General features: G+C 60.6%; 1 protein-coding gene across 1 annotated transcript; it reads right to left on the bottom strand.

The window, feature by feature from the left end:
- Positions 1 to 1150: 1150 nt before the first annotated feature.
- On the bottom strand, positions 1151 to 12420 carry EPHX3 (epoxide hydrolase 3). The gene is given in 7 exon segments (XM_054013161.1): positions 1151 to 1416; positions 6809 to 7020; positions 8193 to 8316; positions 8723 to 8851; positions 9671 to 9828; positions 10411 to 10496; positions 12175 to 12420. Coding segments are annotated over 7 exon segments (1221 nt in total).
- Between the last annotated feature and the right edge of the window lie 848 nt (positions 12421 to 13268).

The following is a 13268-nucleotide window of genomic DNA, read 5'->3' on the forward strand; positions in this document are numbered from 1 at the left end:
CAGGCTGAGGGGAGGGGGTGGTGCAGGCTGAGGGGAGGTGGTGCAGTGGGAAAGTGCAGGGGCACAGGCCAACAGGAGGGGTGCAATGGGAGAGTGGGGGGGTGAAGTGGGATGAGGTGGCACAGGCTGTGGGTGCAGTGGGACTTGGGGGTGCAAGCTGAGGGGAAGGAATGCAGTGGGACTGGGGAGGGCAGGCTGAGGGGATGCAGTGGGACTGGGGGGGCAGGCTGAAGGGAGGGGGTGCAATGGGACTGGGGGGGCAGGCTGAGGGGGTGCAGTGGGACTGGGGGGCAGGCTGAAGGGAGGGAGTGGGGTGGGACTAGGGTTGCAGGCCGAGGGGAGGGGGTGCAGTGAGATTGGGGGGGTGCAGGCTGAAGGGAGGGGTGCAGTGAGATTGGGGGGGTGCAGTGGGACTGGGGGGGTGCAGGGTGAAGGGAGGGGGTGCAGTGGGACTGGGGGGTGCAGGCCGAGGGGAGGGGGTGCAGGCCGAGGGGAGGGGGTGCAGTGGGACTGGGGGGGCAGGCCGAGGGGAGGGGGTGCAGGCCGAGGGGAGGGGGTGCAGTGGGACTGGGGGGGCAGGCTGAGGGGGTGCAGTGGGACTGGGGGGCAGGCTGAAGGGAGGGAGTGGGGTGGGACTAGGGTTGCAGGCCGAGGGGAGGGGGTGCAGTGAGATTGGGGGGGTGCAGGCTGAAGGGAGGGGTGCAGTGAGATTGGGGGGGTGCAATGGGACTGGGGGGGTGCAGGGTGAAGGGAGGGGGTGCAGTGGGACTGGGGGGTGCAGGCCGAGGGGAGGGGGTGCAGGCCGAGGGGAGGGGGTGCAGTGGGACTGGGGGGGCAGGCCGAGGGGAGGGGGTGCAGTGGGACTGGGGGGGGCAGGCCGAGGGGGGGTGCAGGCCGAGGGGAGGGGGTGCAGTGGGACTGGGGGGGGTGCAGGCCGAGGGGAGGGGGTGCAGTGGGACTGGGGGGGCAGGCCGAGGGGAGGGGGGGCAGTGGGACTGGGGGTGCAGGCCGAGGGGGGGGGGGCGCTGCCGGACAGTCGGGGGGCGGCTCTGGGAACCGCTGTCTGGAGAACCGGGGGGGGTCCCGCCAGCGGTGAGTCCAGGGGAGCCCCCTCCCCCCGGAGGTCTCTACCTGCCCCCCCGAGCCGGGTCTAGCGCAGTGTCCGGGCGGGGGGCGCCCCGCTGCCGTAGCGCTGGGGGCTCGGGCGTTGCGGGGCCTCCTGGCGGGGCTGCGCCGCCCCGGGTTGACGCTGCGGCTTTTTCTCGGGCTCGCTGGGCAGGAACTCGCCCGCAGCCTGCGCCAGCCTGGGGCGCGGGGAGCCCTGGCGCTGGAGCGCGGATCCGGCTTCTCCCCGCTCCGCGCCCCCGGCCGGCGCCCGGCGCCCTGGCCGCCCTCCCCGCTCTGCGGGCGCGGCTCCTGCCCACGGATCCCCACGAGCCAGCGCGGAGCGTGGGGCGTGGGGGTCCCATCGCACTGGGGGGGCTGTGCCCTGGGGGGCTCGTGGGGAGTTGTTGCGGGGGGAGCAGGGCGGGTGGCACTTGTGTTGTGGGTCAGTGTGTGGAACAGGGCAGAGGCGCTCAGCCGTTTTCTTTCTGAGCCCCCCGCTCCCCGCCCCCCCAACCTGCTCTCAAACCTCCACAGCTCCCCCGGGCCACAGTCACGGGTTTTCTGCAGCTACAAGTCAGCACCGGCAGTGGAGGGGAGCCAGCAGGGCAGCCCCAGGCCAAGGGGCCCCCACAAATCTGCATTGCTCAGGCTTTTTTCCTGCACAGTGATTCATGTTCTTCCTCTGAGAGCCCCCAGTGCTCTGCCATTGTCCCTCGTTAGCCAGCGCTCAGAGCAGACATCCTGAAGACCTGTGCTAGGCCAGACTTGTTCGAAGGGGGGCCCTTGAGAGCCTGGGCTGGTCCAGTGCAGTGGCTGCCTTTTCCTCCGTCTGTCCATCCAAGGCCCCCCCTCATCCAGTCCCATCACCGGCTGGGCGCCTCCCACTCATTCCTGCATTTATCCGCACGCACCCTGGGAGGCAGGGCAGAGCTGTTTTCCCCTCTGTCCAGTGGGGCTCTGAGGTACAGAGCCACCACGGGACTTAGGTGCCTAAACCCCAGTTTAAAGTACCCCTGCAATCCACAAAGCTGCCACTCGGCTGCTGCCGACCACTGCAGGCGCCTCACATCCCCCTACATTTCTGCCTCTGGGCACACGCATGGCAGCCGCAGATTAAGCATCTGGACGCGTCTCCCACCCACAAATTCCAGCGTGAGCACTGCCCCACTGCAGGTTCTGTGGGGTGTCGGGGGGAAGGCACAGCTCCATTCCAGGCAGGGTAAACGGCAGCTGAGCCTGTCTACACGAAGGTTTGGGCTGGGCCAGCTGCAGCGGGGGATGCCAGCACCTGCTGGGATTGGGGCACCCCCGGCAGACCAGGCCCTAGGGGGTGAGCTGCAGTTCCAGCAGGGAGCTCCACAGGCAGCTCTTGGAGGCTTTAGCCTAAGAAAGGTGAGCAGAGCAGCCGAATGAGGAGTGTGCCTCAGCGAGAGAAAACCGCTCCCTGCTGGAGGGACGAGCACAGATCTATTTCAAGGGGGCTGGGACAAGGTGGCCCCAGTGCTGGGACTCTCCCGTTTCCCTGCAGCAGCAGGCCGAGTGTCACAGCCTCTCCCTGTGCATGAATCGCGTACAGGCCTCGTCCATCCCAGGAGAATGTCTGGCCCGGCCACATGGGGGCGCCAAACGGAATCACAGATGACTCCTGAGACAGTCGAAGGCTCCACCCACAGCAGCCCAGCCTGGGGCACGAAGCTTCCCCCTCACTCCCACCCCCCGTTGCACTGCCCTTGCTGGCTCTAGTGCCCAGCGCTCTGCCCTAGAGCCCCCACTGAGCCCAGCCACAGGAACCCGGATTCTCCATGGGTGGCTCTTAACTCCTCCTGCTTGGGAACTGGGCCCGATCTCAGGGGGAGATGGACTGTGAGAGGCCTCCCTGCCCCCCCAACCTCCTGAATTCCCCAGCCCTCTATTTACCCCTGATGAGGGGACAGGCCTCTGCACATGTCCCCTTCCTCCAGGGGACAGGGCTCCCCACCCTGCTTCCAAGCCCACCCCAAGGCCCAGCTGGTGTAGCAGACAGATTCTAGCACAGAGTGTGGCAGGGCCAAGAGCTGCCAAGTGCCTGGTGGAGGGGTCAGGACTGGGGCGGCCCGTCCGTATAGGCGAACTAGGCGGTTGCCTGGGGGCCAAGTTAAATAGGGCACCAAATTCAAGGGAAAAAAAAAATAATGAAGATGTCATTATTTCAATTCCTGTGCGTGTACAGAGGGAAGATGAATTCTAAGTCATTTCTCTACATTTCTGAGAATTTATTAATATGTCAAATCCTGTATTTACTGCAAATATAAATAATATTTTAGTGATTTTTTTTTCAATTTGCAACGTAGGGTCAAGATGACCCACTCCGCAATTTTGATCAACGATAACTCAGCCACAATGAACACATCCGCCCGCGGCAAGAGCTGCAATGTTAGTGACACCTAACTTGAATATACATCAAGGTCGCATAGCCAGAAATTCACGTAGAGCGGAGATATCGCACGTTGATACATGTCAAATGGTCATTTTAACACACATCACAGGTAGATGGTTAAGAAACGAGTGAATACTGTGGAAAATTGTGTTTCTTGGTGCCAAAGAATAACATCTTTCAGCATTATAAATCCAAAATGTGAGTATCTTTAAGCGTTATTAAACCTTAGCGTTATTATCGAGCTGTATAATTTTGAACTTTTCTTTGTTATAACTGGTTCACATGTAATAAATAAGATCCATAAAAGAAAAGTAACAGCGTTAATGCTTAATAGACTATAAAAGTGATGACATCACACTCCAAGCGGGTAACCGTGAGGAAGGGGATTACTTTCCAAATAACCGGTGTCGGGTTATAACATTGAAAATGGTCATTTTGTTTCCGCATAAATGCTGTAACTAACTGTTTTCATAGGTAAGTGAGTATATGTTACTAATCATTGAACCTTTAAGAGGTGAAAAGACTTGTTGGGATGGCTGCAATGTGGTTTAAATCACCAACCATGTGGTGGGTGTGTCAGCCTCCTTAACGCTATAATGCTTGCAGTCGGGAGCACAGTATGTAACAATATTCAAATGCCCCATGGCAGAAAGAGGAAAAAGAAAACCCTCAGGCGCTGAGTATCGTAAACGAAAGGCTGAGAAGGAAAAGGACCAAGCAAAACAGCAGGGATCCTTCCTGAAATATCTTCTCTTTAATCCAAATAAAGATGGAAGCAGTTCACAGCATCCAGATGAAGGAATTTTACTTGGAGAGGAGGTTAGGGTTACCATATTTTGAGCCTCCAAAAGGAGGACACTCCACGGGGCCCCGCCCCAGCCCCGCCCACGCCCCAACTCCGCCCCTTTCCCAAAGTCCCCGCCCAACTCCGTCCCCTCCCCTGCTTCCCGCGAACATTTGATTCGCGGGAAGCCTGAAGCAGGTAAGGGGGGTGGGGGGGAGGAGGCACGGCCCAGTCTGGCCCCCCCGGCGTCTCCAGCCTGGGTCGGCTCGGGCTGGGGTGCCGGCCCCAGCCCCCGGCCGAGCACCCCCGGCCCGCTCAGCACCCCCCGGCCCAGCCCCCGGGTCACCGGCCGAGCACCCGCCGGCCTGCTCAGCACCCGCCAGCCCTTGGCCCCGCCGACCGCCGGCGCCGCCGGTCCCGGCCCAGCACCGCCGGCCCCCGGCCCAGCCCCCGGCCCAGCACCGGACATGTCTGGCTTTTTGGGATTTCCCCCCAGACGGGGATTTGGAGCCCAAAAAGCTGGACATGTCTGGGAAAATCCAGACATATGGTAACCCTAGAGGAGGTTAGCTCACATCTGCATGGAAGCAGTTGTTTGGAACATCAAGATGAAGGTATATTACTTCGAGATGAGGGTAGCTCACATCCACAAAAAAGCAGTTTGGAAACTCAAGATGATGGAAACTTACTTCTAGATGAAGGCAGCTCACAGCATCAGACTGATATGGAAGTGGAGAAAATTTATTCACCTTCAGAGACACATGCAGAAATTGAAGTAAATGAAGTAGAATGAAGAAAGGATGAGGAAGTTACAAACAAGTTACAGTATGGGGACCCAGCTTCATGGCCCAGATGTGCTGACAGTGTGCGGAAAACTCTCATGGAACACACCTGCTGGCTGGTGAACAGCCCACACCAGGGAGGTTTCTGTCCGAAATGTCATTTATTAAACACACTCAGAGCACTGGGACCATAAGGCAGCACTTTCTATCCATGGGCCATCACCCTCTGCAAATGGATTCACAGTCAAGGCGCTATGGGGCCCATCCCTGGCAGAGAGGCACCCTGAGCTCCAGCCATATGCATGGTGAGCAGAGCACAGGGAGTCACTAAGGGGAACGGTAAGTGTGGGGAATCCACAGCAGAAAAGAGCTGCTTGCCCCCAGCCATCCTTTCTAGCGAGGTCAGCGCTAAGCTCCCCCCACCGCCCCGGCCCCACTGTAGTGAAACCCTGGCTCCAGGCACTGAGCAGGGGCTCCCACCTGCCAGGAACAACAGAGCTAAAGACCATTGTGACCAGAGTCCCAGGGGAGCCTGCACTGAGGTCACTCAATTAAGGTGAGCTACAAAGAATGGGGCAGACAATCCCCAAAGCTGGTGGATATTCCAATACTTAGATTTACCAAGTCAGCGCAGAACAGCTTCTGTTGTACCTCACTGGTTACCCAGAAGCTAACAGCACAATTCCCTTAAAGCAACCCAGCCTCAGGCCTCCACCCAGACACCCAAGTCAAATAGGAGGAGGATCAATGAAAATCTTATTCATCATATAAGAAAGTTCTACCAATCCTAAAGAATCAGATACATCACCTCCCGGGTTAATGAATATTCCAGATCTTACCCAAATACACCCTTACAGCCAATTCTTCTAAACTACACTAAAATGTATTAAAAGAAAAGAGAGAGGGAATTGGTTAAAAGATCAGCATGGAAGATCAGACACGAGTACAGTTCTGGAGATTAAATTCGGAGTAGAGATGGTGAGCTTTGCAGTTGCAAAGAGTTCTTTCAGAATTAGTCCACGGGGTTATAGTCCAATGTCCATATTCAGGGCGATTCCAGATTAAAACTGTATTGCCACCCTTACTTCTGCGCTGTCTTCAGAGATGGGTGGCTGGAGAGAGGCAGCCGTTGGCTGGGCACCCAGCTCTTAAGGCAGTGCCCCACCTGCAGCAGCCAGAAGTAAGGGTGGCAATACCATACCATCCTTCTGTGCTACTGCTGACGGCAGCTCTGCCTTCAGAGCTGGGCTCCTGGCCAGCAGCAGCTGCTCTCCAGCTGCCCAGCTCTGAAGGCAGCGCCGTCGGCAGCAACAGCCCAGTAGGAAGGATAGCAGTACCATAACCCCACACACAATAACCTTGCAACCCTCCCACAACTCCCTTTTGGGTCGGGACCCATACAATCACAACACCCTGATGCAAATAGCTGAAATCATGATTTTTATTTTTATTTTTTTAAATCCTATGACTCTGAAATTGACCAAAATGGACCGTGAATTTGGTAGGGCCCTACCTATATGTCTGGGAGCTCAGGGCTCCTCTCTGCAGGAGGGCTCAGGCAGGATCTGGAGAGGTGACCTGCTGCTGGAGGGATGGTACCCCAGGCACAAGACCAATTAGTGTGGGGGGCGGGGGTTGTTTGCCAGGATCAGGTCCCTGCCTTGCCACACCCAAGCCAGTAAATGGGGCCCAGGCATGGCACCAGCCCCGCTCAGTCACTCTCCCGCAGGAAACGCCAGATCAGCTGATTGACCTTGTCGGGCTGGTCCTCGCTGACAAAATGGCTGGCCTCTGGGATGCGCCGCACGCGGCAGCGCTTGCGCACATACTGCTCCAGGAGGGGGATCATCCCAGCCTCCAGGTACACGTCCTTCTCCCCCCAGATCACCAGCGTGGGCACCAGCACGTCCTTGCACTGCATGGAGCTCCTGCTGCAGGGAGGGGGAGAGAGAGAGAGAGAGGTGACCACTTGCCCAGGGCAGCGGGCACAGAGCCCCCTCACAGCACAGGGATGGTGGACAAAGACAGGAGGGTAAGCGGAATATGGGGGAGGGCGTTCAGGTTACCTTAGTGCTGATGGGGGGTGGCGCAGCCTCTGGGGCAGCTGCCTGACTGCACCTTCCTTCCCAGAATTCCATAGTTAGACCTGCTACCCCAGCGAGAGTCTGGGGGTCTTGTCTTGCCACTCACAGGCCTGGCAGCACCTGACTAAGGCCTGGTCTACACTACACAGTTAGGTAGACGTAAGCTGCCTTACATCGACCTAGCTATATCAGTGTCCACCCTACTACTCCTGAGGGCATTCTGCACAAGGCCTGGGCCTACTCCAGAAACACACTGGGGCCCTCTGCACCAGGCACACCAGGTCTGGGGTAGGCAGGCTCAACCAGGGAGGATCAAAGTGTGGAGGGGCTCAGTGTTGGGGTTTTGGATTCTGTGTGGGACAATCTGGATGCAGGCAGCTCAGTGTGGGGTCTAGGTATGAGGGAATCTGATGCACAGAGGCTCGTTGGGGGGGTGCAATGGGACTCTGCAGGGGCTTCCAGGTGAAAGGGGTTGTGGGGCCCAGCACGGGGGTCTGGGTGCAGCTAGTTGGGGGTCAGTGGCCTGGGGGTCTGGAAGTGGGAGCTCAGGGTGGTGCAGGGGGTGGGGCTCAGTGGGGGGTGGTTGGAGGCAGGGGGTCTGGGTGCAGGGGGCTCCAGATGCAGGGGTTGAGTTCAGTGGGGTGGGGTTCGGGCATAGAGGTTCTGGGTGTACGGGGTGAAGCTTGGCAGGGGTGTCTGGGTATGGGAGGTCCATATGCACAGGGGTTGGGCGGTTGGGGGAGCAGCTCCCTGTACACTGCCCCCCGTCCCCACAGCTTAGGAACGATGGGGGCAGGAAGCAGGGGAGGATGCTGAGCTTCCTGCAGCGGGGGGAGGTTTCTGGGGGTGGGTCTGACACACTCCCTGCTCCCACCTCTCCCACCCCCCTCCTCCCCGGATCCCCAGCTCCCCCAGCCAACTAGCCCCACTCCCTGCTCCCACCTCCCCCACCCCCCTCCTCCCCGGATCCCCAGCTCCCCCAGCCAACTAGCCCCACTCCCTGCTCCCACCTCCCCCACCCCCCACTCCCTGCTCTCACCTGGAAGTCACCCAAAGACAAGAGCAGCTCAGGCAGCCTCTGCAGCTGGAACATGAATATGTAGATGGAGCGCAGCAGCTGGCAGGGGTGGCTTCCTACGTACTCTGCAGCGGGTGGGCAGAAAGGCAGACACTGACATGCTGAGGCTGGAGGGCCTCCTACCCCGGTGCCCCCTGGAACGCTCAGGGCTCCCACCAGAGACAGGAGCGAAAGTCACGCGGCACGTGCCAGTGACGTCATTTCAGAGCTCGCTTGGGCTGGCCTGGTGCTCGGAGAGCCTGCAGCCCCTGTGTGTGGGGGGGGACAGGTTGGGAGCCCCAGCCACAATGTAGAGACCCCAGGAGCCTTCGTCTCCCCACCCCAAGGAGTGCTACTGTCACCTGGTCGAAACCTCCGTGCTGCTGGCAGGCACCAGAGCCACCTGTGCTGCAAGAACCGACCTCCTCCACCCTGGACCTGCCACAGACCCTCGTTGGGGGAGCCCAGCACCCCTGCAGGTCAGAGCATCACCTTTAAGCACGGCCGGGTGGATGGCATTCATGATAATGAGCTTCTCCACCATGTCGGGGTGATTCATGGCGAACTTCCACGCGATGGTACCACCCCAGTCATGCCCCACCAGGATGCACTTGGTAAAGCCTGGAAGCAGAGACAGCGAGGCAGACCGACTGTCAGGGCAGAGTGACGCTGGACAGAGCTGGACTTCCACAGTCAGGGTGCCCCACCACTGCCTCTCCCACCCCACCCGCCTCCCCCTCTCCCTTACCCTGCCAAGGGTATGTCCACTTCTCCCACAGAGTTGCCCTACCCCCCGCACCTCCCTCCTGCCACAGAGTTGCCCCCCTCCATTGTCTCCCTGCTCCCCAACTGGGGCAATAGCCAGAGGCTCGGACAGCCTGGACAGACCAAGCAAGCAAGCAGGTGGGATGGGACACTGAGTGTCTGTCTCTGCTGTAGACACACCTGCTCATTGATTCAATTCTCGCCCCAGAAATGGAACTCCCGACTCAGCAGAGCACAGCCACGCTGCCACACGGCAGCCAAGCTCTGCCCACTTGCTGCTACGTGGCGCCCAACCAGGGAGATGCTAAGGTTTGGGGTCGGGGGCATATCCCAGGCTTCACAGCGCCCCCACCCAACCTCGGTGGTGCTCTGGGGTCGCCGTTGGCGGGGCTGGAGGAGAACCCCTCTGCCCCTTCTGCGGGAACAGCTCAGGCTGGGCACTCCCACAACTCATCCAAAGGGGGAGCCATCTGGGACAGTGCAAAGGGGGGCGCAGCAGGGTCTCAAGGAAAGGCCCCTCTGCGCCTGGGAACAGCTTGAGCAGGGAGGTTCCTCTCCTCCACCAGAGGGGCCAGCTCCCTCGCAGCTCGCACCCTCCCCAGCCGAAGCACAGAGGGGGAGGCCTCCATTCACACATGCCCAGCAGCCACTCCTCACCCTTCTGGTCCTTGGTGCCCAGCACTTGGATGACACCATGCACGTCCTCCAGCAGGGCCTCCATCCGGTAGTGCTGCTTCCCGCGCGGGGCGTCCGAACCCCCATAGCCCCGCAGGTCCAGCGCCACCACCCGGAACTGCCTCTTGAACTCCTGCAGCTGGTAGCGCCAAGCAAACCTGCCAACGCACACAGCCCTGAGCTCAATCAGTGCCTAGGGGATACCCTGCCGAGCCGGGGGGTGGGGGGAGAGTCCCCACCGGCTAAACCTCGGGGCCATTCCCTGCTCCCATCCTCTCCGCAGCTGCCTGGCCAGGGCGCTGCCCAGAGCCGGGGCTGAGCGCGGGAGCCGGAGCTGTGCTAGCCAGCGCCCCCAGCACAGCTCACCCAGCATTGCGCGACGCACCTCCGCGCAGAGAGGAAGGGGCGTTGCAGGAGGGACATGCAGCTACTCAGTGGCACCATCCTCCAGGGCTCAGCTCTCTGGGGAGAGAATTCAGGGTTCCTGAGCAGGCCCTGCCCCGGGGACGCGCCCCTCCTTCCGGGTCAGCCTTTGAACCGGTGTCCACTGGTGTGTTCTGCCCCTTCACCTGTCCTGCCTCCATCGCGCTGTCAGCTCCTCGGGGCTGCTTGGTCGGTGCAGCACCAGCACAATGGGGCCCTGACCCGCATGACTGTAATAAACACCCCCTCATCCCAACTCCTCACAGGCCATGGGAAGCAGGCGCCCCTCCCACCCAAGAGTAGCCAGAGAGACCTACCAGTTCTGGGGGAATCCGTGCAGACACAGCATGAGCTGCGCCCCCTCCTGGCCAGCTGTGACTTAGTGCAAACGCAGCCCTGAGCTCTGCAAGGATGGGGAGGGGAGAGAAGGAAATGTTCATGCCCAGTCACCCAGGGGTCAGCTGCACCATGGCAGGAGCTGGGTGGCACCTCCAGGGCCTCTGCTGACCAATGGGGCTGCTGGGCTTAGCAGCTGGTGTCCCCCTGATTCAGGGGTGGGCAAACTTTTTGGCCTGAGGGCCACACCGAGTTTCCGAAATTGTATGGAAGGCTGGTTAGGAGAGGCTGTGCCTCCCCAAACAGCCAGGCCTGGCCTGCCTCCTCCCCCCGGGACTCCTGCCCCTTCCAACCCCCCCGTTCCCTGACTGCCCCCGGATCCCCCACCCCTGACTGCCCCCTGCCGCCCCATCCAACCCCCCCTCCTTCCTGACTGCCCCCCCAGGACCCCTACCCCCATTCAACCCCCCTTTTCCCCACCCTCTGACCAACCTGACCCCCGCCCCCTGACCACCACCCCAAACTCCCCTGCCCTCTATCCAACCCCCCCTGCTCCCTGACGGCGCTGCCTGGAGCATCAGTGGCTGGCAGTGCTACAGCCGCGCCACCCAGAGCACCAGGACAGGCAGCCGCGCCACCCAGCTGGAGCCAGCCACGCCACCGCGCAGCACACAGCACCGGGTCAGGCCACGGCTCTGCAGCTGCGCTGCCGCCCAGAGCATTGCGCCGGCGGCGCAGTGAGCGGAGGCTGGGGGGCAGGGGGAACAGTGGGGGAGGGGCCGGTGGCTAGCCTCCCCAGCCAGGAGCTCAGAGGCCGGGCAAGATTGTCCCGTGGGCCGGATGTGGCCCACGGGCTGTAGTTTGCCAACCTCTGCCCTTGTTTGTCTCATCCCAGACACTGGCCTTGTCTGCAGCACCTGCCCCAGCTTCCCCTGTGCCACAGCCCCACGTCAGCAAGAACCATGGGGGACAGCTGGGCAGGAGGCTGGCAGAGCCCCCCTGGTACCAGCAGGCAAAGGGTTGACGGTTCCAACAGCCTGACAAACTCACTACACCGAGCACACACTTAATGGCGTTTACCCAGCAATGACATCATGGGAGGGTTCCAATGGAAGGCGATGTCATCCCGCTCCTCAGAATCATTGCAGGGGGGGGGGTATGGCGGATATTGAAGGAGTTGTGTATATGTATTGAACACATGGTTCAATGAGTGAAGTTTAGTCTCTAAGCATCATGTTACGCTTTTGTCTTGTGTCACCTTCCCATTTCCATCATCCTCACTCGCTAGCTCTTAGCTCTCGCTCTTCGCTACGACCTGTTCGCCTGTTCTCACCCGACCTGGAACTCAGCCCTGTGGTGTTAGACACGATGCTGAACCATCCCAGCTGGTGTGCGCTGTCCCTTGGACAGCTGACCTGCCAAGTCTCCGTGTTCAGTGGACGGGGGCTAGGCCCTACAGGGGAATGCTTCACAGGGGCTCCGGGACTGCAGTGCACCTATTGTTAACCTGCAAGGCAAAGGAAGGGCTGCCTGGGGGCTAACCGACTGGAGGTGGCAGGGAGCAGACACCCACTTAAGCACAAAGACTTCCTCTGGCTAGAGGCCGGGGGTTCCAAGGGGACTCATTCCTGGGCATCCCAAGAACCATCACAGGGGTAAGAGCTGCAGCCTGGACTCTGCAGGAGGATCTGTTCAGGGATTGACCCAGCCCCACTGTCCCCCCCCTCCCCCTCCCCCCACACAACCTTAAACTGCAGGTAGTGGTGCTCCCCATAGGAGGCATCGGTAAGGCACGGTGGTGGCATCTCTTGCACCCTCCAGCGGAAGGCCCGACAGGGCCCCTGGGTCAGCACCAGCCACGGCACCCACAGGCAGTAGGCAGCCCCCAGCAGGTGGGAGGCACTATGCTCGGCCAGCCAGTATAGGAGCTTGGAGAGCTTCAGCAGCAGGCAGGTGGGGACCAGCAGAAGGCGGTAGAGGGAGCGCGCCATCTCCTACGGCCCCAGGACTGCAGGGGGAACAGGCCAAGGAGGGAGGGGTCACACTGGGGGGCCAGCATGCCCTGGGCCTCTCCTCACAGCACCAGGGTGTGCTCACTAGCACTGAACATCCCACCTCCTGCTGTCACAGGGCCCATGAGCACCTGGAGTGGGGGGTCCTTAATGTACCGTGTGCCCTGTTCCCATCCCCTAGCCCAGCAGGGCCCCCGGACCATCCCACTCCCATCCCTACAGGGCCCCCAGGCTGCCCTGCCCTACCCCGCTCTCCCCCACCCCAGCCCTAGATGGCATCCACATGTCAGCCTTGTAAACACGGGATAATACCAGGCCCCAGGCCAAGGGAGCATGTGGAACCGGACACTCCCCCAGCCCTGCAGGGAAAGCCCTGTGGAATCTGACAGGGGCCTACAGAAATTCCTCCAGCTGCCCAGGGAACGTGCCAGAGGATGGCACCTTCTGAGCTGGGTGTCTGGGGGCAGAGGGTGGAAACACTGTCCTGGACGTCACACCAGCTGCACTCTGCTCCCATGGGCAGCACCCATGGGTTCCCCCAGCCCCAGGGTGAAGGGGGACAGCACAGCAGGGGAGTTGTAGTGCAGCCGGGGAGGCCAGCCCACACAGAAAAACTGGACGAGCACAAGTCCATGGGGCCGGATGCGCTGCATCCGAGGGTGCTAAAGGAGTTGGTGGATGTGATTGCAGAGCCATTGGCCATTATCTCTGAAAACTCATGGCGATCGGGGGAGGTCCCAGATGACTGGAAAAAGGCTAATATAGTGCCCATCTTTAAAAAAGGGAAGAAGGAGGATCCGGAGAACTACAGGTCAGTCAGCCCCACC

Source organism: Malaclemys terrapin, chromosome 23 (assembly GCF_027887155.1).
Source record: "Malaclemys terrapin pileata isolate rMalTer1 chromosome 23, rMalTer1.hap1, whole genome shotgun sequence".
NCBI classification, from domain to species: Eukaryota; Metazoa; Chordata; order Testudines; family Emydidae; genus Malaclemys; species Malaclemys terrapin.